A 24078-nucleotide genomic window follows, 5' to 3' on the forward strand; every position below is an offset into this window, starting at 1 on the left:
AGCGCCAAGATATCTGCTGCCATGTGACTCAGCGTTGGGTATTCACCTGAGTTCGTCTGCCACCATGCAAGGATATTGAATTGATCACTTTGACGGATGGGTACCTTTGACAAGTACGAATCAAGTTCGGTGGAATCCAAATTTGTTGATCGAGCAGTGAGGGTGATATGTTGGTCCCAATCAGCCATAGGATCTTCACCACTTACAACCATGTCATCATCACCCCCTTGTGACATGGGATCTGATCCATTGTCATTCAATTGGAGGTATTCATTGAACAACCCTTGGAACACATTTTTTAGTTTAGCAATCATTGCTGCAGCTTCGTTCCCAAACTCTAGGCCAAATCAGAACTCAATATATTTTAACTTGAATTGTGGGTCCAAAATCACTGGAATAAAAAGGCTCAACCATGTCATCTTCCAATATCTTCTGAATTTTCTCTTCATATATTTGACCGTTGTGCCCATCTCAGAATCCTCTTCATAATGTTGTTGCTCTAAGGTTAGCTTCACTTTCCACATTTCATGGAAATACAAGTTAGCAGTTGGATATTTTGTGCTGGATATTGTTGGGAACGTAGCATAAATTCAAAATTTTCCTACATGTCACCAAGATCTATCTATGGAGTCATCTAGCAAGGAGGGAGGAGTGGATCTACATACCCTTGTAGATCGTGCGCGGAAGCGTTCAAGAGAACGGGGTTGATGGAGTCGTACCCGTCGTGATCCAAATCACCGATGATCCTAGCGCCGAACGGACGGCACCTCCGCGTTCAACACACGTACGGAGAAGCGACGTCTCCTCCTTCTTGATCCAGCAAGGGGGGAGGAGAGGTTGATGGAGATCCAACAACACGACGGTGTGGTGGTGGAAGTAGCGGAATTCCAACAGGGCTTCGCCAAGCGCTGCGGGAGGAGGGAGATGTGTCATGGGAGGGAGAGGGAGGCGCCAGGGCTTAGGTATAGTTGCCCTCCCTTCCCCCCACTATATATAGGGCCAAGGGAGAGGGGGAGGGCGCAGCCTTGCCCCTTCCTCCAAGGAAGGGTGCGGCCAAGGGGGGGAGGAGTCCATCCTCCCCAAGGCACCTCGGAGGTGCCTTCCCCCTTTAGGACTCTCCCTTCCTCTTGTCCCTTTGGCGCATGGGCCTCTAGGGGCTAGTGCCCTTGGCCCATGTAGGCCAAGGCGCACCCCCTACAGCCCATGTGGCCCCCGGGGAAGGTGGCCCCACCCGGTGGACCCCCGGGACCCTTCCGGTGGTCCCGGTACAATACCGGTGACCCCGAAACTTGTCCCAATGGCCGAAATAGCACTTCCTATATATAATTCTTTACCTCCGGACCATTACGGAACTCCTCGTGACGTCCGGGATCTCATCCGGGACTCCGAACAACTTTCGGGTTACCGCATACTAATATCTCTATAACCCTAGCGTCACCGAACCTTAAGTGTGTAGACCCTACGGGTTCGGGAGACATGCAGACATGACCGAGATGACTCTCCGGTCAATAACCAACAGCGGGATCTGGATACCCATGTTAGCTCCCACATGTTCCACGATGATCTCATCGGATGAACCACGATGTCAAGGACTTAATCAATCCCGTATGCAATTCCCTTTGTCTAGCGGTACGATACTTGCCCGAGATTCGATCGTCGGTATCCCGATACCTTGTTCAATCTCGTTACCGGCAAGTCTCTTTACTCGCTCCATAACACATCATCCCGTGATCAACTCCTTGATCACATTGTGCACATTATGATGATGTCCTACCGAGTGGGCCCAGAGATACCTCTCCGTCACACGGAGTGACAAATCCCAGTCTCGATTCGTGCCAACCCAACAGACACTTTCGGAGATACCCGTAGTGTACCTTTATAGCCACCCAGTTACGTTGTGACGTTTGGCACACCCAAAGCACTCCTACGGTATCTGGGAGTTGCACAATCTCATGGTCTAAGGAAATGATACTTGACATTAGAAAAGCTTTAGCATACGAACTACACGATCTAGTGCTATGCTTAGGATTGGGTCTTGTCCATCACATCATTCTCCTAATGATGTGATCCCGTTATCAACGACATCCAATGTCCATGGTCAGGAAACCGTAACCATCTATTGATCAACGAGCTAGTCAACTAGAGGCTTACTAGGGACATGGTGTTGTCTATGTATCCACACATGTATCTGAGTTTCCTATCAATACAATTCTAGCATGGATAATAAACGATTATCATGAACAAGGAAATATAATAATAACTAATTTATTATTGCCTCTAGGGCATATTTCCAACAGATATCACATTAGTGGCTTCATAAAATACCTTTAGTAGCCTGCAAACATATTCGGCATTTTCCCAATCCTCAAAAGATGGCTTGAAGGTATATTGTTTATCTTGAATGGCCAAAGAGTCAAACACTCCGCGATACTCTTTTGCTATATCAATCATCATGTAGGTTGAGTTCCAGCGAGTTGGAACATCAAGACTTGGAGTTCTCCCACATGATACACCATGTTGCTCAACGATTTCTTGAAGTTTTTCCTTTCGACTTGGTGAGCTTCGAATGTATTTCACAGTTTCACGTATCATGTTGATCACTGTACCAAGGAAGTTCAATCCTGCTTGACATATCAGATTTATGACATGGGCGGCACAACGTTGGTGAAACAACTTGCCACCACCAGGTAACATCTTCTTAAGCAGGAGATGTGCCTTCAATAGCTTCATCATTGCACCATTATTCGATGCATTGTCTAGCGTCACAGCAAAGAGATTATCTTCAATGTTCCACTCTCTTATGAAATTCACCATGATGTTGAACATTGCAGCTCCTGTGTGCGGCGTCTCCATAGCGGCAAATTTAACTATCCTCTTCTGCTGCTTCCACTCCTCATCAATGAAGTGAGCTGTGATGCAAATGTACCCCACTGTCTGATTTGATGTCCACAGGTCTGTGGTCAAAGAAATCTTGGATTTGGAGTTTTGGAACATCCTTTGCAGAATTCTCTTCTCTTCCTTGAATGCTTTCATGCAGTCCTCCTTCACTGTTTTTTTACATATCATCTTGAAGCTGGGATTTAGACTAGAGACAAATCTTCTAAATCCATCATACTCCACCAATGAGAATGCCAATTCATGCAACACTATCATCCTCATCAGCTCTCGGCGTGCTAATGCCTGATTAAAGGTCCAAAGCCCCATTGCAACTCCATCGGGACTCACGATAGAAGCACTCAATTGTCCAGAAACTCTAAGAACCTTCTTCCTTTCCCTGCATCTCTTCAAATGTTTGCGCAATGAACTTGTTCCATGTTTACGCTCAGCACAAATATTCCTTGCACAGTGTTTGCACTCAACAGCTACAACTATGTCATCAACACGGATTGGCTCATATTCTTTCCACACTTTAGACAAAAACTTTCTTCCCGGTTCAGAAAATTTTCCCATGTCAATGATCTCAACCTCTCCCTCTTCATCCACATTATCTCCCTCTTGTTCTTCTTCTTCATCATCATCTTCTTCTTCATCATCCTCATTTTCTTCTCCTTCCTCTTCTTCTTCATAGTCAACATCTTCTTCATCAACCTCATCTTCTTCAAAATCAACCATACGAGTGTCTTGTGAACGTCCTGCTGAGCAAAGGACGCAAGTGTTAACATTACAATTACGAGTATTTTTTATTTTAGCAACCATTAATTTGCATCCCTAGAAAAAGAAAGATTAACAATACTCACCATGATAAGCTCTACAAATGTTTATCGAAGAAGGAGACACCCCTCGGGGTGGTTGAGCCCTCTCATTGTCGCACCGGTATCAACGATGAACCACCACTTTGGTATGCCTCATGGTCCCCTTGTTCCTCTTCCATTTTTCTGATCAGAGGGAAATATAGGAACATTAGAGAGCATTAACTTTCAAAATCAACAGCAGATGTAATACACAAATTTCATTTACTTGTACTAGTGCAGGACAACCAAAAAATTTTGTATATGAACTTAATAGAATTTGGTTTGAGAATCCAAACACTTAATAGGATTCGGGGGAAGAAATTTACAAAGCACTGATAATATCTGAACACACGCACGAACATACATCAATGGAGCCATACACTACTAAACCGCCTCATCGGCGAGAAAATTCTACGCATTTATTGATCACAACTACACAAACAAACTTCTATGAATTAGTTATCAGAAGTCGTAACATGTTCCAAATTTGATAAATAGTACTATCACAAACCAATCCGGTCCAGGCATGGTTTTTGTTCTACTTTGACAAGCAAAATAAACAAAGGTACTACCATGATCCCCAAATCTGTTGCTTGCCCTCGGCAAAATGATCCACTATAAAACATTTCCAATCAAATATGATCTAGTTCTTCATGTAATTGTTCATGTACACTGACTGAATGACACTATGACAGGGACCAACACTGTAGAACTACTACAGAACCAACACTGCAAGTAACAGATCCCATGGCTACAGAGTACACTGACTGAAAGTAGCAGAATCAATTACAAGACCGGTGCTTGCATTGCAGACAACACTGACGAATAACCAAAACAAGACCGATGCTTGCATTGCAGCTGCGCTGGGACGGGGAGGAAGCCGGCAAGAGTCTCACCTGCGAGATGATGACGTTGAGGACGGCGACCGGAATGGCGAGGTAGACGGTGGACGGGACCGCAGGTCAGCGAGCTCGACGGCGACCAAAACGACGAACGAGAGGCGGGAGGAATGTCGGTGGCAGCAGGCCCAGCAGAGATGTTCAAGGGCAGCCGGCGGCGACGGCAGATCGACAGAGAAGGTCGGGGGCGGCCGGTAGAGAAGGTCGGGGGAGGCCGAGGGCGGCAGAGATGGCCGGCGACGGCAGAAATCGTCGGGAGCGGCCTGCAGAGATCGTGAGGGGCGGCGGCAGAGATGGACTAGGGCAGCGCAATCAGACGGCTGGGTCGACCCGTCCGGTCCATCGGGTCATGCGGTGCCGGCTCCGCTAACCCGTTTTATGTTTCGAGGCCAACCCACCTGGCCCATTGGCCCCAAGATTTCAGGCCGGGTCAGTGACCCAGCGGGCCGACCCGACCCATTCCCATCTTGAGTGAATGTGGGAATTGAAGTGTTGAAATACCATGGTAGGACAAGGATGTTTGGCAATGAGCTATAGCCTAATTAAAATGCCACGGTGGGTGTTAGTAAGAGTATACAAGTGGATTCCAGTCTCGAGTGGGGAACGACTACCCTCAATTATGCCTGCATCGTCTCGCAGTACTTAGAAAATGCCACAGATGGTACTGAGATTGAATCTTCCCATGAGTAAACATTGAGCTCTCGACGTACTGGAACAGTCGTAGTTGTCCATTTTCAGATATTGAGCACCCAATAAAATTTGAGGTCAATGTATTCAAACACTTCTATTGGAGCATGCTCCTGGTCCAAACAGTTGATCTGACGAATCTGATGTTGATCACTGATGACTAACAGGGTTGCCATATGAGTGAAGAATCAGAATATCCTTACATTGAGTACTTCAATTAGAAATCACGGATTAGTACATTGTGTTGGTTCCCTTGGAGCTTCATTCTTCTACACAAAGGCCGAAATTTGTTATATTTGTCTGGACACCTCCAACAACTAATTCGTAAGACATGAACGAAGAGAATGTAAACAATACTGGGGAACATCAACTTAAGGAGGAGCACGTCCCAGTCGAGCCAATCGAATTCAGGGGCTACAAAATCTGCACCAAAATACGTATCACCTAGTGGGTGCGGCAAAATATCACCCAGTGGCAAGGCCAAGCGTTCACGGCACAAACAGAGAAGGAACAAACTTCCGAGAGAAGCATCACATGCGAACAAACTTTGCTCAGGTTTTCATTTCAATCTTAGAAGCATAGCGAACGGAGCGGGGACGGAACAGTAACACGGAACGGTAGCAGCGTCACATCTAACGGTAGCCAGAACATCTCGGAACCTACGCGACGGAGCGAGATCTAGGATACTCGGGAGCGAGCGAGCGATAACATTTTGGTAGACAGGTAAAAACGGATCGGGTAACTAGGATAACTGGCCAGCGAGGGGCCCCACCATTCACTCCCTCCAGTTGCCGCCGCCGGAGCCGCCGCGGCTGCCGCCGTAGCCGCCGCCGCCGCCGCCGTAGCCGCCGCCGCCCTCACGGCTGCCGTAGCCACCGCCGCCGCCGCTGCGGCCACCTCCGTAGCCACCGCCGCCGCCGCCGTAGCCGCCGCCTCCGCCCTCGCGGCGCTGGCCGCCGTAGCCGCCACCGCCTCCGCCGCTGAAGCCGCCGCCGCCTCCGCCGGAGCGGCGGGACTGGGCCTCGTTGACGGTGATGTTGCGGCCGTCCAGGTCCTGGCCGTTCATGGCCTCGATCGCCTGGCGCATCGCCTCGTCCGACGCGAAGGTGACGAACCCGAACCCGCGGGAACGGCCCGTCTCCCTGTCAGTGATGATCTGCACCGCCAAAACACACCAAACCGGTCAGATCCAGGGTTCCACAAGCAAAAAACCACAGATCCATCTCGAATTCACAGATCTATCGGGCGGATCGGGGGAGGGGGACGGTACCTTGGAGTCGATGACGTCGCCGTACTTGGAGAAGGCGTTCTGGAGGGACTGGTCGTCGGTGGCCCAGGCGAGGCCGCCGACAAAGCAGCGGTACTCGACGTCCGCCATTCTTCCTCCTCTTCCCCACTACTAAACCCTAACGAACCGAACCGGGCCGGGAACCGAGGACTGAGTGGGGAGGAGAAGCCAACCCCTGAGAAAGCACGAGGAGTCAAGGTTGCCCTACCCGCGCCTTTTATAGCGCGCGCGGCGCCGCGCGGGCCGTCGTGATCGGATCGGACGGCGCCGCGGGATAAGGATCGGGGGGCGAGATATTTTCGCGCGATGGGCTCGAGGAGTGTTCTGGCTTTCTGGGCCAGCCCACGCACGATTGGGTCGCCCCTGACTCGCTCGCGGGGAGATATTTTCGGACGGGGAGCGTCTAGGGTTTTGGATTCTCGCGCCGCCACCAACCCCGCCCCGATCGGGTCGTGACGCGGCGGGCCTGGTATGGACCAATCACGCGGCACGTCGGCAGATATTTTCGGGCTAGTGCACACTTGGAGTGAAATGCGGTTTTCTTTCTTGATATGTGACACTGATAATTTTTTGCACAAGGCTGCATTGAGGCGCTGTTCGGTAGGAGTAGCTCTCCGCTCTGCGCAGGAGCGAAGCGGCACGCAGTCCATTTTCTACGAGTCGCCCAAGTATATCGCTCTGCGTGCTTCCGGGGCTGGATGACTATCGAACAGGGCCTAATAATAAGTGGTGGAATGAGCAACTTACTTCGGGTTCGATAACTTTTTTTAGTTGATTCAGGACCGATAACTATACTACTCCCCCCGTCTCATAATGTAAGCTGTTTTTTGACACTGGTGTAGTGTCAAAAGAACGTCTTACATTATGGGACGGAGAGAAAAATTGTAAATTGAAACCTCACTTTCACAGAGATGCTACAACAATCAGATGGAGAATATGATCCGGTCCTTCGCATCTTTCATCCGGACGCAAACTCGTCATCGTCGGGGATGGCACTACTTGAGACGGTGAAGCCTCCATGACACCTCGTCGTAGAGTCCATGGAGAGGATGCATTGTCTTCCTTTTGGTTCTTATGCCCGGGGCAAAGAAGAAAGGGTTGCCATTTGGTTAACGGATTCAACAAAAGTGATGGAGATGGCCGGTAGCCAAGCGTTGTTCTTCGCGCCTTGGGCACTCCCAAACAGTCACCAGAGATGTGTACAAAGCTTTATTGGGATCTTCTACTCCGCCACCCCGACGACCATACAAGACAGGGAACGAGGCATGCTTCTTAGAGAGTTGCAGCAGATGAACGGGCCACGCGGGGATCCCTCGCCTTTTCCCCTCCCGACAATGTGATTGTATGGAGGAAAGGGGTGAGAAATAGCCACAATCCCAGTCCTACACTCCTTTACTTTATTGCCTTGTTTTTTTGTTTTGCTTGGTTGCTTTTTGTTGCTTATTATTTTGCTTTTCTGCTTTTTTCAATAATAACATAAAAACACAAAAAAATGCAGGAAGTGGTATTTTTTTGTTTTAGCTTGTTATCATGTCTAGTTCTTCAATTTCGGCTACTTCTCCTAAGTTAGAAGTCCTTCACTTTAAACAAAGGGGTGGTGAAAGTTTAAAAAACGCTTGGTATACAATTCAGGAACTATCTACTATGGTGCTCATTAGGAATTTGTACATTGGTGCAACTTTATGGAATAGATTCCTGCTTGATATTATAACGGGAGGTAGCTTTTTGAGTAGCAATACTCTTGATGCCTTTAATGCTATAGAAAGTGTATTAGGATCACCACCAAAAAACAACCGATGAATCTAAAGTCACTCTTGAACACCTCGTGAGGAGATTGGATATCATAGAGAATAGTATGACAATTTACATAATGGTGTTACTCCCTCCGATCAAATATTAATTGTCACTTGGATCCATAGTAGGTGAGCTCTTAAGAAAATGAAAAATTTAGAACAAGATTTCAAGCTACAAAAAATAGATCATCAACCCTCAAGAATAGATAAGTTAGAAGAAGTGGTAGACACTTTGCGGACAACTATTGCGTCAATAAAAGTTAATAGGAGTTACACTATAGATAAAAGTTTGGTGTTTATTTATGTTCCTAAGGTACAACAATCTAATTCATCATCTTCTAAGGAGAAGTTGAACTAAAAATGATTAGTGAGCATCCTATTATTAGTCGACTAAAAAGGGAAGCTCCTATTTATAACAAAAAAAATCTTGATTTCATACCTTGAAGTGTTATGATTAGGATAGCATTGTAAGAGAAAAGGGTAACTTTCTCACCGAGGGAACTTTCAGAAAGTGATGATGATAAAACAAGAAGCAATCCTTCATGCCTAGCTAAAAGGCATTAAAAAGCGCTTGTTTGGAGACACCCAAATATTCATCTTCTTGCTTTTTGTGTGTTTACATGATTAATGCTATCATAGTGATGATGTTTTGTATATTTGATTTCATTAAAGTGCTAGGTTTAGCCTTTACCATGCTTAGTTTGCAAGTTTATGACTTGTTGTTTAAAACGGAAAGTTTCTTGTGATGTCCTGAATATCCCTGGATATTTAAAACATGATAAAAGGCTAAATTGTTGACACTGTAAGAAATTATAAGTTCTCTGTTACGTGGTATTTTTTAGAATTTATAGATTTACAGAAGCATGTTAAGAAATTCCACCTATATAAATTGTATTGTTTAGACATTGTAACGCCCTCGATGCGGCTATATCTCCCACGTGTCGAAGCACGACTTAGAGGCATAACCGCATTGAAAGCAATGTCGCAAGTGAGGTAATCTTCACACAACCCATGTAATACATAAGGGAAAGAGATACAGAGTTGGCTTGCAATCGCCACTTCACACAATACATGAATAAAGCATTACATCATCCAGATACAAACAAGGTCCGACTACGGAACCAAAATAAAAGAAGACTACCCCAATGCTACACAGATCCCCGATCGTCCCGACTGGGCTCCACTACTGATCGACTGAAATGAAACAACACAAAGGACAAGATCTTCATCGAGCTCCTCCTTGAGCTTGGTTGCGTCATCTGCATGGTTCAACGGCACCTGCAAGCTGGTTTTGGAAGTATCTGTGAGTCACGGGGACTCGCAATCTCACAGCCTCGCGATCAAGACTATTTAAGCTTATGGGTAAGGCAAAGGTACAAGGTGGAGTTGCAGCAAGCGACTAGCATATATGGTGGCTAACCTATTCGCAAAAGAGAGCGAGAAGAGAAGGCAAAAGCACGGTCGAGAATCTATGATCAAGAAGTGATCCTAGAGCAACCTACGTCAAGCATAACTCCAACACCGTGTTCACTTCCCGGACTCTGCTGAGAAGAGACCATCACAGTTACGCACGCGGTTGATGTATTTTAATTAAGATCAACTTCAGGTTTTCTACAACCGGACATTAGCAAATTCCCATCTGCCCATAATCGCGGGCACGGCTTTCGAAAGTTCAAATCCCTGCAGGGGTGTCGCAACTTAGCCCATCACAAGCTCTCACGGTCAACGAAGAATATTCCTTCTCCCAAGACAATCCGATCAGGCTCGGCATCCAGGTTACAAGACATCCTCGACAATGGTGAAACAAGTCCAACAACACCGCCCGAATGTGGCGACAAATCCCGATAGGAGCTGCACATATCTCGTTCTCAGGGCACACTCAGCTGAGACATCCTACGAGTAAAACCAACCCTCAAGTTACCCCGAGGTGGCCCCGCAGTCTACTCGGTCGGACCAACACTCAGAGGAGCACTGGCCCGGGAGGGTTAAATAAAGATGACCCTTGAGTCTGCAGAACCCAAGGGAAAGAAAAGGCTAGGTGGCGAATGGTAAAACCAATATTGGGCATTGCTGGAGGAGTTTTATTCAAGGCGAACTATCAAGGGGTTCCCATTATAACCCAATCGCGTAAGGAACGCAAAATCTGGGAACATAACACCGATATGACGGAAACTAGGGCGGCAAGAGTGGAACAAAACACCAGGCATAAGGCCGAGCCTTCCACCCTTTACCAAGTATATAGATGCATTAATTAAATAAGATATATTGTGATATCCCAACAAAATATCCATGTTCCAAACATGGAACAAGCTCCAATCTTCACCTGCAACTAACAACGCTATAAGAGGGGCTGAGCAAAGCGGTAACATAGCCAAACAACGGTTTGCTAGGACAAGGTGGGTTAGAGGCTTGGTTCAACAATATGGGAGGCATGATAAGCAAGTGGTAGGTATCGCAGCATAGGCATAGCAAAAGAGCGAGCAACTAGCAAGCAAAGATAGAAGTGATTTCGAGGGTATGGTCATCTTGCCTGAGATCCCGCAAGGAAGAAGAACGAGTCCATGAAGAAGACAAACGGACGTAGCCGAATGGGTCCTCACAAACGCGATGTTACCGGATTACCGAGAAGAAGTACACCGGAAAGAAACAAACAACATAGTAAACAACCACGACATGAACATGGCATGATGCACAATCAAGTATGATGCATGTCCGGTTTAATGAAGCATGGCATGGCAAAGTGCACAAACAATCCTACAAATTAAGTGGAGCTCATTATGCAATGGAGTTGCATATTGACGAAACGCCACGACAAGTTATTTAGTTCGATCTCGTTTATGTACCCAACAATATTAAATGTTGTTAAACATGGCAAGAGGGTGAAGCAAAGTAAAACTACCTATCTAGTCAAGGTTAAATGAGGCCGGAAGCAACGAACAACAAATCTGGAAACTCCTCATGTGCGTATATTTAGATTTGGTACTTTTCTGCCCTAAACACAATTTTAGAGTTATTAAACATGCAAAGAGATGCCACCAAGTTAAACTAGGCATTTTTCTACCCCATTTACATATAAAGTTTGTTAAAATTGAAGTTACGGTTATTTAGTTATGAAAGAAAACATTTTAGCAAGTTATTTAAGCAAATTTAAACAAACAACATTTTAAACATCTTAAAACATAGATGAAAGTTGCATATTATTAAGCTAGATGAAATTCTAAGCAAGTTTCATATTAAGTTTGTTTTAATCCGATGCACGGTTGGGGAGTTATAAAATGCATGGAGTTTAGGGGCCATCCTGCAAAACTGGCACTCGCCGGAAAAAATAGACAAATACACAGCCAGGAAAAAAAATGCACCGGGCTGAATCTGCTGCATCGCTGGGCTGAACACGAGGGCTGTGGGGAGCTCACCCATGGGCCAAGCCCAGCTGGAGAGGAGGAGGCCCAATCGGCATAGATCTGGGCCTTGTGCGTGCTTGCGGCCCAGGAGACTGGCGAGGAGGCCGGCCCACGCGCAACCGACGACGCGGAGGCGACCTCCTTCACGCGTCTGGCCACGACAGGAAGCAGGACAACGGCGGATGGCTCTCCGGCGACGGCGAGGGCCGAAGACAGCGGGAAGGCTGGGGAACGGACGGATCTGGACGGAAACTTGCCGGATCCGACGAATCCGAGCGACGTCGGAAGCTGAGCGGCGACGAGGAGCTCCGGGCAGCGGCGCTATCCATGGCCAGAGAGAGAGAGAGAGAGAGAGCTGTAAGAGAAGGAGGAAGGGAAACGGAGGAAGGGAGGAGAGGGCGACCGGGACGCGACCGGGGCGACGTTGCGGAGCAGGGGTCGCTGACGATACGGTGTGCTCCGGTGGCCGGCAGGTCCTGCGGGAGCATCGAGCGGCGGCTCCCTCCCGATCCGGATCGGATCGAGGAGGTGCAGCGGGAGCGAGCAGGCGACGGCACGTCTCGTGCGCAGATGGGCTTCCAGGGCCCTGATCTAGGTTCCGCGGGCCTTGCGCGAGGTGGGAGGCAGGCAGGGGCGTGTGGCGCGAGGGGAGTGGAGGAGGCTGGCTGGCGGTGATGGCGTAGCCAATGACTGCGCGCCAAGTGGCGAAGTGGAGGTGGAGGGCGCCGGAAAACGAGGAGGAGGTGGATGGATCTGGCTGGTGGTGCGGTTTTCGAGGGGGGTGCGGCGGATGAGGGTAGGGGAAGGCTAGGGGCACCCGAAAATGGCAAGGGGGGCTTCTTAAATAGGCAGGGGTCTAGGGTTAGGTGTTTTCATCCGTTTCGGACTCTCGGATCACGATCGGACGGCTCCAGGCATGAAGAGGAGTAGGCTGGGCCTAGGTGGGTTGTGTAGATGGGCTAGAGAGGAAAAACAGGGAAAGCCCGGCAACAGTTTTCGGAGACCGAAAACGCCCGACGTTAGACCGGCTATACTGCCGCTATAGTTTAATGGTTGGGCTATCAAACGAACTCCGAATGCGATGAAACTTGGCAAGCGACCTACTAACACTAAAACAACACCGCATGCCAACTTTCACCCCAATCCGAGAACATTTTCCGGCCACTTATAAAATAATATTTCGGAGGTGCCGCGGGCGCGTGCAAGTGTGTCTGGGCTCAGAGCGGACAACGGACGGAACTGGGGTACCCGGACGGATGCAAGTTTTGAAAACATGATGATGCAATGCACATGATGACATGACAAGATGCAACACGCAAGCAAATGACATGGCAACGACGGCGAATAACTGGGAGACAACTGGCACATCGGTTTCGGGGCGTCACAGACATGTTGTTGTTATAGTTGCATTGTTTGCTACTTTAATGTTCTATTTGGGGATAAATATGTTAGGAATTTGTAGACATTTAGTATTTGATGTTATTATAAAATTATTAATTTGTTACACCAAGGAATGTTAAAGTTTTGAATTTATTTGTTTTGAATTTATTTATACTAATGTATCTCATAAGTTGTTGCGAAGCTTTATGTAACTGGAGTTTTTTAAATTGAGGGGAGACTATCATATGAGAAGAATAAAGGAGATACAAGAGCTAAAGATTGGGATGCCAAAGACACCCCAAGGTAATATTTCAAGAAGTCTCAGACATCCTAGGTTTGCGGATGCCTCCATACACATCTAAGGTAATAATTGTCTCTATAGATATGATATATAGGTTTTTCCATGAAGAAATATGAAATATAGTACTTAGGGCAACTCTAACCGGTCCCCTAAAAATAGTGGAGTATTTGGTGGAGTAAAAGCTTAGTGGAGTATTGATACGTCTTCAACGTATCTATAATTTTTGATTGTTTCATGATATTATATTATCTGTTTTGGATGTTTAATGAGCTTTATTATACATTTTTATATTATTTTGGGGACTAACCTACTAACCAAAGGCCCAGTGCAAAATGTTGTTTTTTTGCCTATTTCAGTGTTTCGCAGAAAAGAAATATCAAACGGAATCCAAACGGAATGAAACCTTCGGAAGAGTGATTTTTGGAACAAACGCAATCTAGGAGACTTGAAGTAGACGTCAAGGAAGCATTGAGGAGGCCACGAGGCAGGGAGGCGCGCCCCCACCCTCGTGGGCCCCTCGTGGCTCCCCTGACCAACTTCTTTCGCCTATATATACTCATATACCCGGAAAACATCCGAGAGCACCACGAAACCTTATTTCCACCGCCGCAACCTTCTGTACCCAAGAGATACCATCTTGGGGCCTTTTTCGGAGCTCTGCCGAAGGGGGAATCGATCACGGAGGGCTTCTACATCAACACCATAGTCTCTCCGATGATGTGTGAGTAGTTTACCACAGACCTTCGGGTCCATAGTTATTAGCTAGATGATTTATTCTCTCTCTTTGAATCTCAACACAAAGTTTTCCTCGATTTTCTTAGAGATCTATTCGATGTAATTCTTTTTGCGGCGTGTTTGTCGGGATCCGATGAATTGTGGGTTTATGATCAAGATTATCTATGAACAATATTTGGTTTTTCTCTGAATTCTTTTATGTGTGATTTGTTATATTTGCAAGTCTTCTTGAATTGTCAGTTTTATTTGGCCTACTAGATTGATCTTTCTTGCAATGGGAGAAGTGCTTAGCTTTGGGTTCAATCTTGCGGCGTCGTTTCCCAATGACAGCAGGGGCAGCAAGGCACGTATTGTATTATTGTCATCGAGGATAAAAATATGGGGTTTATATCATATTGCTTGAGTTTATCCCTCTACATCATGTCATCTTGCCTAATGCGTTATTTTGTTCTTATGAACTTAATACTCTAGATGCATGCTGGATAGCAGTTGATGTGTGGAGTAATAGTAGTAGATGCAGAATCATTTCGGTCTACTTGTCACGGACGTGATGTCTATATACATAATCACGCCTAGATATTCTCATAATTATGCACTTTTCTATCAATTGCTCGACAGTAATTTGTTCACCCACCGTAATGCTTATGTTATTTTGAGAGAAGCCACTAGTGAAACCTATGGCCCCCGGGTCTATTTTCCATCATATAAGTTTCCAATCTATTTTACTTTACAATCTTTACTTTCAATCTATATCATAAAAATATCAAAAAAAAATTATCTTATTATCTCTATCAGATCTCACTTTTGCAAGTGGCCGTCAAGGGATTGATAGCCCCTTTATCGCGTTGGTTGCAAGGTTTTTATTTGTTTGTGTAGGTGCGAGGTGACTTGCGTGTAGTCTCCTACTGGATTGATACCTTGGTTCTCAAAAACTAATGAAAATACTTACACTACTTTGCTGCATCACCCTTTCATCTTCAAGGGAAAACCAATGCAGTGCTCAAGAGGTAGCAAGTATATATATATACTCCACTAAGTTTTGGCTGGACCTAGCCGATCCCCTATATTTAACAGAATGAAAAATCATTTTCTAAACTTTGCATTTTTAGTATAATTTGCAACTACATATTAGCGTACATATAGAAGTTAAACATAAATTTAAATGTCCGTGCAAATCACCAATATAGTTTACAAACCAAATTCAAAATTTACGATCCGAATTATTCAAATTTAAACACGCCGAGTGGTTCGAATGTAGCAAATTAGCATGTGATAGAACAACTAGGAATCACTAAGACGTCGCTAGTGATGCTCAACAAGATCTTGTTGGAGTTGAGAATGAACTTGACGGTCCTCGATCTTGCAATGCTCCTCAAGGAATGCCAAGCTCTTGTTCGTATCATACTCTGGCTCACCCGGAGTCCCATTGGTGATGTAGCACAAGTTCTCAGGCATATCTCTCTCATCTTCAATGATCATGTTATGCAAGATGATGCAATAAGTCATGATCCGCCATAGAACCTTGGAGTTCCAGTACTCGGCAGTGCCACAAACAATTGTAAAACGCTTCTGAAGCACACCGAAGGCTCTCTCAACATCTTTCCTAGCAGCTTCTTGACATTGGGCAAAATGAATGTTTTTGTTACCTTTTGGACGCGAAATTGTTTTGACCAGGGTGGCCCATGGTGTATAGATGCCATTCGAAAGGTAGTAACCCGTCGAGTAGGTATGCCCGTTAACCGAGTAGTTGTAAGTAGGAGCTTCATCTTTAATAAGCCGAGAAAACAAAGGTGATCTCGATAAAACATTCAAGTCATTCTGAGAGCCAGGCAAACCAAAGAATGAATGTCATTTCCAAAGATCCTTCGATGCAGCTGCCTCAAGAATGATCGTTGGATCGTTAAAGTGGCCTTTGTATTGACCCTTCCACCCTACAAGATAATTATTCCATGTCCAATGCATATAGTCAGCCGATCCAAGCATCTCTGGCCACCCTCTTACTCTCAATCATCATCCTCTGGGTGTCTTCCTCGGTTGGTGCTCTCAAGCACACCGGGCAAAGACAACGATCACTGCTTTAGTTAATATTCGAACACACTCCAAGATTGTGTCTTCACCAATGCGGACATAGTCATCCATTGCATCGCCCAAACACCCAGATGCCAAGACTCGAACAACCGCAATGCATTTCATCAGATGGCTTGCACTTATCTCTCCATATTCGTTCCTTCGAAGCTTGAACCAATCATCATATCTCTCAAGGACTTTTGCAAATGGTGAGAAAAAGACTTGTGTGCATCCAAAAGCGCCGACGAATGTACTTCTTCGAATAGGTTGGCTTTGTGTCAAGTAGTCTCTCATGATCTTCGCATGACCCTATGCTCTATCATGGTTGATGTGTATGCGGCCAAAAATGTGATCCTCTCCTCGGCGCTGAATATCATCATTGAAACTGATGCCTAAAACAGTGTCAAAGTCATCGTCGTCTTCTTCCTCTTCGGATAACGACGAGTCCTCTAAAGCCATCTCCATCAACCTCTTCATCTACAATTCAAACGGCTTGGTTCAATCCAAATGGCTCGGTTCACAAAGACACGATAAAAAAACTCACCTAGCCAATTCGTCGAACACTTGCAGTCCGGTGGTGGTGCAACAGCCGACCGGTGTTGTTCTGACCAAACAGGCCGGCAACGACGAGAGAGAATGACCTACAACGGTGTGCAATCAATGTGAGATGCGGCGGCCGACAGAAAAAGAAGAAGAAAAGAAGCAATCCGACGAATCAACAACAATGGCGACGACGACGATGGTTCACCTAATTCCAGCGACGGGGGCAGGGGCAGAAAGGGATGGACGTTGGGCAGAAGGGCGGCGGAGGGCAGCGGAGGCAACGAAGTAGCGGCGAGGCCTACGAGAGGGCGTCGGGAGTCGCATCGGCGAAAGTGCAACTGCGGGGGGCGACGCGAGTAAGCGACGCGACTGTTACTCGGCCGCCAATTGGCGGAGTAAATTTAGGGAGAGGATTGGGGAGATGGGTAAAATTTTACTCCCCTACGACGGATAACGGATCAGCTAGATGTCGGTTAAAGGAGTAGAACATAAATTTTACTCCTCTAACCGGTTAAGGCATCGGTTAGTAATGCCCTTACAAACCCTATAGAGAAGACAAAAACGAGGAATTGTCATTAATTAAAGATATGATATATATATATATATATATATATATATATATATATATATATATATATATATATATATATATAGTCCAGATGTTGTTATTTTATCTCTCAAGAACTTTTGCAAATGGTGAGAAAAAGACTTGTGTGCATCCAAAAGCGTCGGCGAATGTACTTCTTCAGATAGGTTGGCTTTGTGTCAAAGTAGTCTCTCATGATCTTTGCATGACCCTCTGCTCTATCACGGTTGATGTGTATGCGGCCAAAAATGTGAAGGCAACGAAGTAGCGGCGGTGTGCACTCAATGTGAGATGCGGCGGCCGACAGAAAAAGAAGAAGAAAAGAAGCAATCCGACGAATCAACAACAATGGCGACGACGGCGGTGGTTCACCTAATTCCAGCGACAAGGGCGGGGGCAGAAAGGGATGGACGTCGGGCAGAAGGGTGGCGGAGGGCAATGGAGGCAACGAAGTAGCTACGGGGAGGCGCCGGGAGTCGCACCGGCGAAAGTGCAGCCGCGGGAGGGGGGGCGATGCGAGTAAGCGACCCGACTGTTACTCGGCCGCCAATCGGCGGAGTAAATTTAGGGAGAGGATTGGGGAGATGGGTAAAATTTTACTCCCTTACGGCGGATAACGGATCAGCTAGATGTCGGTTAAAGGAGTAGAACGTAAATTTTACCGGTTAAGGCATCGGTTAGAAATGCCTTTACAAACCCTATAGAGAAGACAAAAACGAGGAATTGTCATTAATTAAAGATATGATATATAGTCCAGATGTTGTTATTTTATTCTATAATCTTGATCAAACATTTAAATTGTCGACTTACATGAAAGTCAATACACCTTATATTCTAAAACTGATGGAGTATATAGATTTTCCCATTAAAAAAGAATATGAAATCTAGTACTTACAGACTCCATAGAGAAGAGAAAAACGAGGAATTGTCTTTAATTAAAGATATGGTATATAGCTCTTTCCTTGAGAAAACTAGGGAACTCCATATGTTAAGTACAAAACAAAAGTAAATTTAGGGAGAGGATTGGGGAGATGGGTAAAATTTTACTCCCTTACGGCGGATAACGGATCAGCTAGATGTCGGTTAAAGGAGTAGAACGTAAATTTTACCGGTTAAGGCATCGGTTAGAAATGCCTTTACAAACCCTATAGAGAAGACAAAAACGAGGAATTGTCATTAATTAAAGATATGATATATAGTCCAGATGTTGTTATTTTATTCTATAATCTTGATCAAACATTTAAATTGTCGACTTACATGAAAGTCAATACACCTTATATTCTAAAACTGATGGAGTATATAGATTTTCCCATTAAAAAAGAATATGAAATCTAGTACTTACAGACTCCATAGAGAAGAGAAAAACGAGGAATTGTCTTTAATTAAAGATATGGTATATAGCTCTTTCCTTGAGAAAACTAGGGAACTCCATATGTTAAGTACAAAACAAAAGTAAATTTAGGGAGAGGATTGGGGAGATGGGTAAAATTTTACTCCCTTACGGCGGATAACGGATCAGCTAGATGTCGGTTAAAAGAGTAGAACGTAAATTTTACCGGTTAAGGCATCGGTTAGAAATGCCTTTACAAACCCTATAGAGAAGACAAAAACGAGGAATTGTCATTAATTAAAGATATGATATATAGTTCAGATGTTGTTATTTTATTCTATAATCTTGATCAAACATTTAAATTGTCGACTTACATGAAAGTCAATACACCTTATATTCTAAAACGGATGGAGTATATAGATTTTCCCATTAAAAAAGAATATGAAATCTAGTACTTACAGACTCCATAGAGAAGAGAAAAACGAGGAATTGTCTTTAATTAAAGATATGGTATATAGCTCTTTCCTTGAGAAAACTAGGGAACTCCATATGTTAAGTACAAAACAAAAATTAAATGAAAAAAGAGGTCCTACCGAGACTTGAACTCGGGTTACTGGATTCAGAGTCCAATGTCCTGACCACTAGACCATAGGACCTTTGGTGACTACTTTTTCAGCTTGTCGTTTATATTTCGTGGACTCGTTTAGTTGCTCTCCTTTTTTTTTTTGATTATATATTTTTCATCTACTTCTATTCTCTATTATCTAGATCACCACTTAAATAAAGCCTCATAACTCAACTGCATCATTTCAAGTATGAAATTGCTTACCACATATGACACATACCATGTGGTAAACAGTTGCCCTCCTCTTTCGTATGAGAGATTATTCCTTGACCTCCGGAAGGAAAAAGCAAAGAGGAGCAGAGTGAATGAGGCTGGACTGGCATAAGGAAAGACAAAATGTAAAGGATCAGGTTTACTGAAGCGCTCGTCAGGCTGCAGGCGAACCAGCTGATATCAGGCCGTAGAGATGTTGAGAAGAACAAGAACAGATTGATCCTTTTGCCTCCGCGTGCAGTGGAACATTTTGTAATCATAATAATTATGGTGTTCTTGCTGGTCGGTTGATCCCTCTCCATCTCGGCAACGTGACATTTACGACAACACGTAATCATAATATTTATCAAGCTTCTTTACGACAACACGCTTAATAAATATTATGATTACCAAATGTTCCTTTTCTAGCAAAGAAGCCTGATTTGGTAATCATAATAATTATGGTTTTGCTAGTCCATCCGTTCCTAAATATAGGCCCTTTTACAGATTCCAATATGGTAAATGACTCTACTTTCACTCTCTAAAATACGTCTATATACATTTGTATATAGTTTGTATTAAAATCTCTAAGAAGGCTTGTATTCAAAAACGGAGGGAGTAGAATAGATGGTTGCTTGCTTGTGTATACTGAAAGAGAGATAAAAGATAATGCATGTTCAAAATAAGGTTAGTGACAGTGCTCGTATCAAAGGCAGAACCATGACTTGGTTGGGTTTTGGTCCTGAGGAAACTGTCCAGCTAACCGTTGATGATTGTAATTCTACGAGTTGAGTAACACTCTACAAGCTTTTTGACCTGCAAAAAACGTATCCCACACTTATTCAGCTGCCACCAAGGGAAAAAACGAAACAGACATCCTCATAATCTGTACCGGCAACCCAAGAAAGCGCTTCACAGTAAGAAAACTAGAATATGGAAGTTGTACCTGGCAGGAAAGACATGAAGCGCCTGTAGCTCAGTGGATAGAGCGTCCGTTTCCTAAGCGGAAGGCCGTAGGTTCGACCCCTACCTGGCGCGATTCTTTTTTTCCATCTCTTGCATTTGCAACGAATCTAACAAGCCTTGCTACTTTAGAAAATTTTCTTTTGCATCTCTGAACATAATTGCCAATTTACCATCAAGTTTCTTTGCTAGGAAGGACTTGCAAATAAGTTGCATCTGAATTGTTTTCTTTTGCATCTCTGAACATAATTGCCAGATCCCATATCAAGCAGCATATGTTGCAAAAGATTACAGGCACAACAGGAATTTCAGGAGCACTACAGTGCTCGATATATGATTTGTGCAGACATGATTCTGTGAAAGCACCACATCCAGTGTCATAACTTCGATCCAGGAACCAACTGGACCGACTGACTGAGAGTGGCCGGAGAGGACATGAAGCTCACAAATTCCATCAGAACAACAAAACAATCTATTCTTCTTCGTAGGTTCGACCCCTACCTGGCGCGATTCTTTTTTTCCATCTCTTGCATTTGCAACGAATCTAACAAGCCTTGCTACTTACTCTAGAAAATTTTCTTTTGCATCTCTGAACATAATTGCCAATTTACCATCAAGTTTCTTTGCTAGGAAGGACTTGCAAATAAGTTGCATCTGAATTGTTTTCTTTTGCATCTCTGAACATAATTGCCAGATCCCATATCAAGCAGCATATGTTGCAAAAGATTACAGGCACAACAGGAATTTCAGGAGCACTACAGTGCTCGATATATGATTTGTGCAGACATGATTCTGTGAAAGCACCACATCCAGTGTCATAACTTCGATCCAGGAACCAACTGGACCGACTGACTGAGAGTGGCCGGAGAGGACATGAAGCTCACAAATTCCATCAGAACAACAAAACAATCTATTCTTCTTCGTAGGTTCGACCCCTACCTGGCGCGATTCTTTTTTTCCATCTCTTGCATTTGCAACGAATCTAACAAGCCTTGCTACTTACTCTAGAAAATTTTCTTTTGCATCTCTGAACATAATTGCCAATTTACCATCAAGTTTCTTTGCTAGGAAGGACTTGCAAATAAGTTGCATCTGAATTGTTTTCTTTTGCATCTCTGAACATAATTGCCAGATCCCATATCAAGCAGCATATGTTGCAAAAGATTACAGGCACAACAGGAATTTCAGGAGCACTACAGTGCTCGATATATGATTTGTGCAGACATGATTCTGTGAAAGCACCACATCCAGTGTCATAACTTCGATCCAGGAACCAACTGGACCGACTGACTGAGAGTGGCCGGAGAGGACATGAAGCTCACAAATTCCATCAGAACAACAAAACAATCTATTCTTCTTTAGTTACAAAAGTGTGACTCGGGGCGGTCGGATACATCAAGATACCTTGTCAGGCTGCAAGCACCATTAAAAGAAAAAGAAGAAGAAGAGGAAAACAAACTGCAGCAGAAACACACAAGCTAGTGTATTCATTCGCACAACACTGGAGCCTCAAAAATTGATGGTGTACTTCTTCCAGCACTTTAGTGAAGACTAAAGAATATGGACGTATACTAGGCAGCAGAGGCCTATCAACTGTTTGGATGTGTGCCAAGCAAGCCCGGAATGCGGATTCTGTCTAGTCAAGAATAACCGCAAAATCAGGGGAACCTACCACTACAATGTAATGATAACCTTACATGGAGAGAGGCAACAATAATCTCCGCTCTCTTTTCTTAGCCAGCTTCCTCTGCCTCAAAATATACAGGCCGGCGGGGAGAAGAATGCCGACGGAGATGATGACGGCTGATAACCAGAAGTGCCTGAAGTATAGCATCATGTATGAGGATACTATTAGGAGACAGCACAGCAAGCCCCATGAGATAGCTCCGATAATGTCGCGCCTGCAGAAGTTCAGAAAGCAGAACCATGTTCAGATCAGATCATAAAAAGAGGCAATCATATCTGAAAGAGGACTAACAGCGAGAGGAAATCATTTCAGATCAATACAGGAGAATAACACATCACACCACAAAGTTGCATGATTTATCTGAAGAGAATTACCAGCCTTTTAATGCGGCATGAAACTCGTCATAACAAGATAAACTGGTCAGCTAGCATCGTTCAATACATTCTGGAAACATCAATCAAGTAGTTTGCCATAACAATCGCCTAAGAGATATGAAACTCTTCTGAATGATGCATTCGAGACGAACATAGGTACAACATTTACATTCAGGAAACATCAAGCACGTAGTTTGCCATAACAACCGCCTAAGAGATATGAAACTCTTTCGAATGATGCATTTGAGAGCTGAGATGGATATAGGTGAATAGCATGTGAAGGCACAAGTGGAGTGTCTTGTTGAGGAACCCACTTGATCCATCAATGGTTGGTCTATCAAATTTAACAGAGACGCAATCCTTCATTTTGTACTTGGTTTTATGCTTATGAAGGAAGAGTAAATGCACTAACACATTCAATTCCTCAGACCAAACAATGGACCTAGGATTTGATGGTCCATTCACCATCCGGTTCCTCAAACCAGGCAACCACTAACTGGTCGCCCACAGGTGAAAATTAGTAAAGCACGACTCTTCAGAAATTGGAGTACACAAGCAGGCAGGTTTTGATATGGTGAAAGCAGGGCAGTGCACACTCCTCTCTACACGTGCAATTGCGGCATTCATGAGGAAAAAAAAAACCACTAACACTGACTTAAAAGGGTCATGGCAAAGATCTTGACAAGGATCGCTAGATAACAGGCATTGTTGTTCTAACAACTGGTGTACAATGTTTTTTGCTGGATCTAGGTTACCAACTAAAGAAATGCCTGCGGGCATCAACACACGCAGCCGCAACATCGATTTCACAGCTGACTAAGCCGCTAAGTGAATCGCTCCACACGATTGAATTACAAGGGCAGAGTAAATCGCATCACACCTTAATCAACTAGGCATGCATCCGAACCTAACATGATTAGAGGAGGCCAAAATCAGGGAGACCCCAAGATCTGAGCATATACTAGTCAATCACCGCAACCTGGCGAGGGATTCTCGGTGGGTGAACGGGTTAGACGGGGGAATTTACTTGTGCTGGGATCGGATCTGGTAGTCGCGCAGCTGCTCCACCAGCTTCGACCGGGTTATCATCGCAGACACCCCAGCCGCCGCTGACGGCCTCGCCGCCACCGCCGCCTGCCCGCCTCCCCTCCGGGCTCCGGTGGAGCCGGCGTCTCGGCTTCTTGCAGATCCTCCCGGATCGCCGAGCTGGGCGATTTGGAGCGTCGGGGTTTGGCTCGATTTGGGCTTGGAACAAGAGGGGAGAAAAGTCGTTGCAGAGGGAGGACGGGGAGGCGACGAGGGGTTGGAAAGAGGTTCTGATTGGGCGCTGCCTCGCTGCTCGTCTCGTTCGTTTAGGCCAGACTAATAAGCATGCACGTGCAACGCACGTCTCAAACAAAACAAGTTAACATAGTATCAGATTGCTACAAAATGTTATCATGTCACTCAAATTATATTTTCAAAAAGTGTGACATATTTCTGATCCAACACATGTA

The 24078-nt window shown here is 45.0% G+C and overlaps 2 protein-coding genes and 2 non-coding genes across 4 annotated transcripts; 1 reads left to right on the plus strand and 3 right to left on the minus strand.

The window, feature by feature from the left end:
* Nucleotides 1–5850: 5850 nt before the first annotated feature.
* Nucleotides 5851–6810, minus strand: LOC119287098 (glycine-rich RNA-binding protein blt801). The gene is made up of 2 exons (XM_037566607.1): nt 6588–6810; nt 5851–6473 (listed from the first exon to the last, which is right to left on the minus strand). Exons 1-2 carry the CDS (start codon nt 6693–6695, stop codon nt 6093–6095), a joined length of 489 nt encoding a protein of 162 aa, XP_037422504.1. The 5' UTR covers nt 6696–6810; the 3' UTR covers nt 5851–6092.
* Nucleotides 6811–19325: 12515 nt separating this feature from the next.
* TRNAQ-CUG lies at nt 19326–19397 on the minus strand. Its single transcript has one exon. It is a non-coding gene; the product is annotated as a tRNA-Gln (tRNA).
* A 1126-nt stretch (nt 19398–20523) lies between these two features.
* On the plus strand, nt 20524–20596 carry TRNAR-CCU. Its single transcript has one exon. It is a non-coding gene; the product is annotated as a tRNA-Arg (tRNA).
* Nucleotides 20597–21833: 1237 nt separating this feature from the next.
* LOC119287099 lies at nt 21834–23931 on the minus strand. The gene is made up of 2 exons (XM_037566608.1): nt 23610–23931; nt 21834–22422 (listed from the first exon to the last, which is right to left on the minus strand). The coding sequence occupies exons 1-2, from the start codon at nt 23669–23671 to the stop codon at nt 22215–22217; spliced, it is 270 nt and encodes an 89-aa protein (XP_037422505.1). The 5' UTR covers nt 23672–23931; the 3' UTR covers nt 21834–22214.
* Nucleotides 23932–24078: the final 147 nt, after the last annotated feature.

The sequence above is a fragment of the Triticum dicoccoides genome, chromosome 4A (assembly GCF_002162155.2).
Source record: "Triticum dicoccoides isolate Atlit2015 ecotype Zavitan chromosome 4A, WEW_v2.0, whole genome shotgun sequence".
NCBI classification, from domain to species: Eukaryota; Viridiplantae; Streptophyta; class Magnoliopsida; order Poales; family Poaceae; genus Triticum; species Triticum dicoccoides.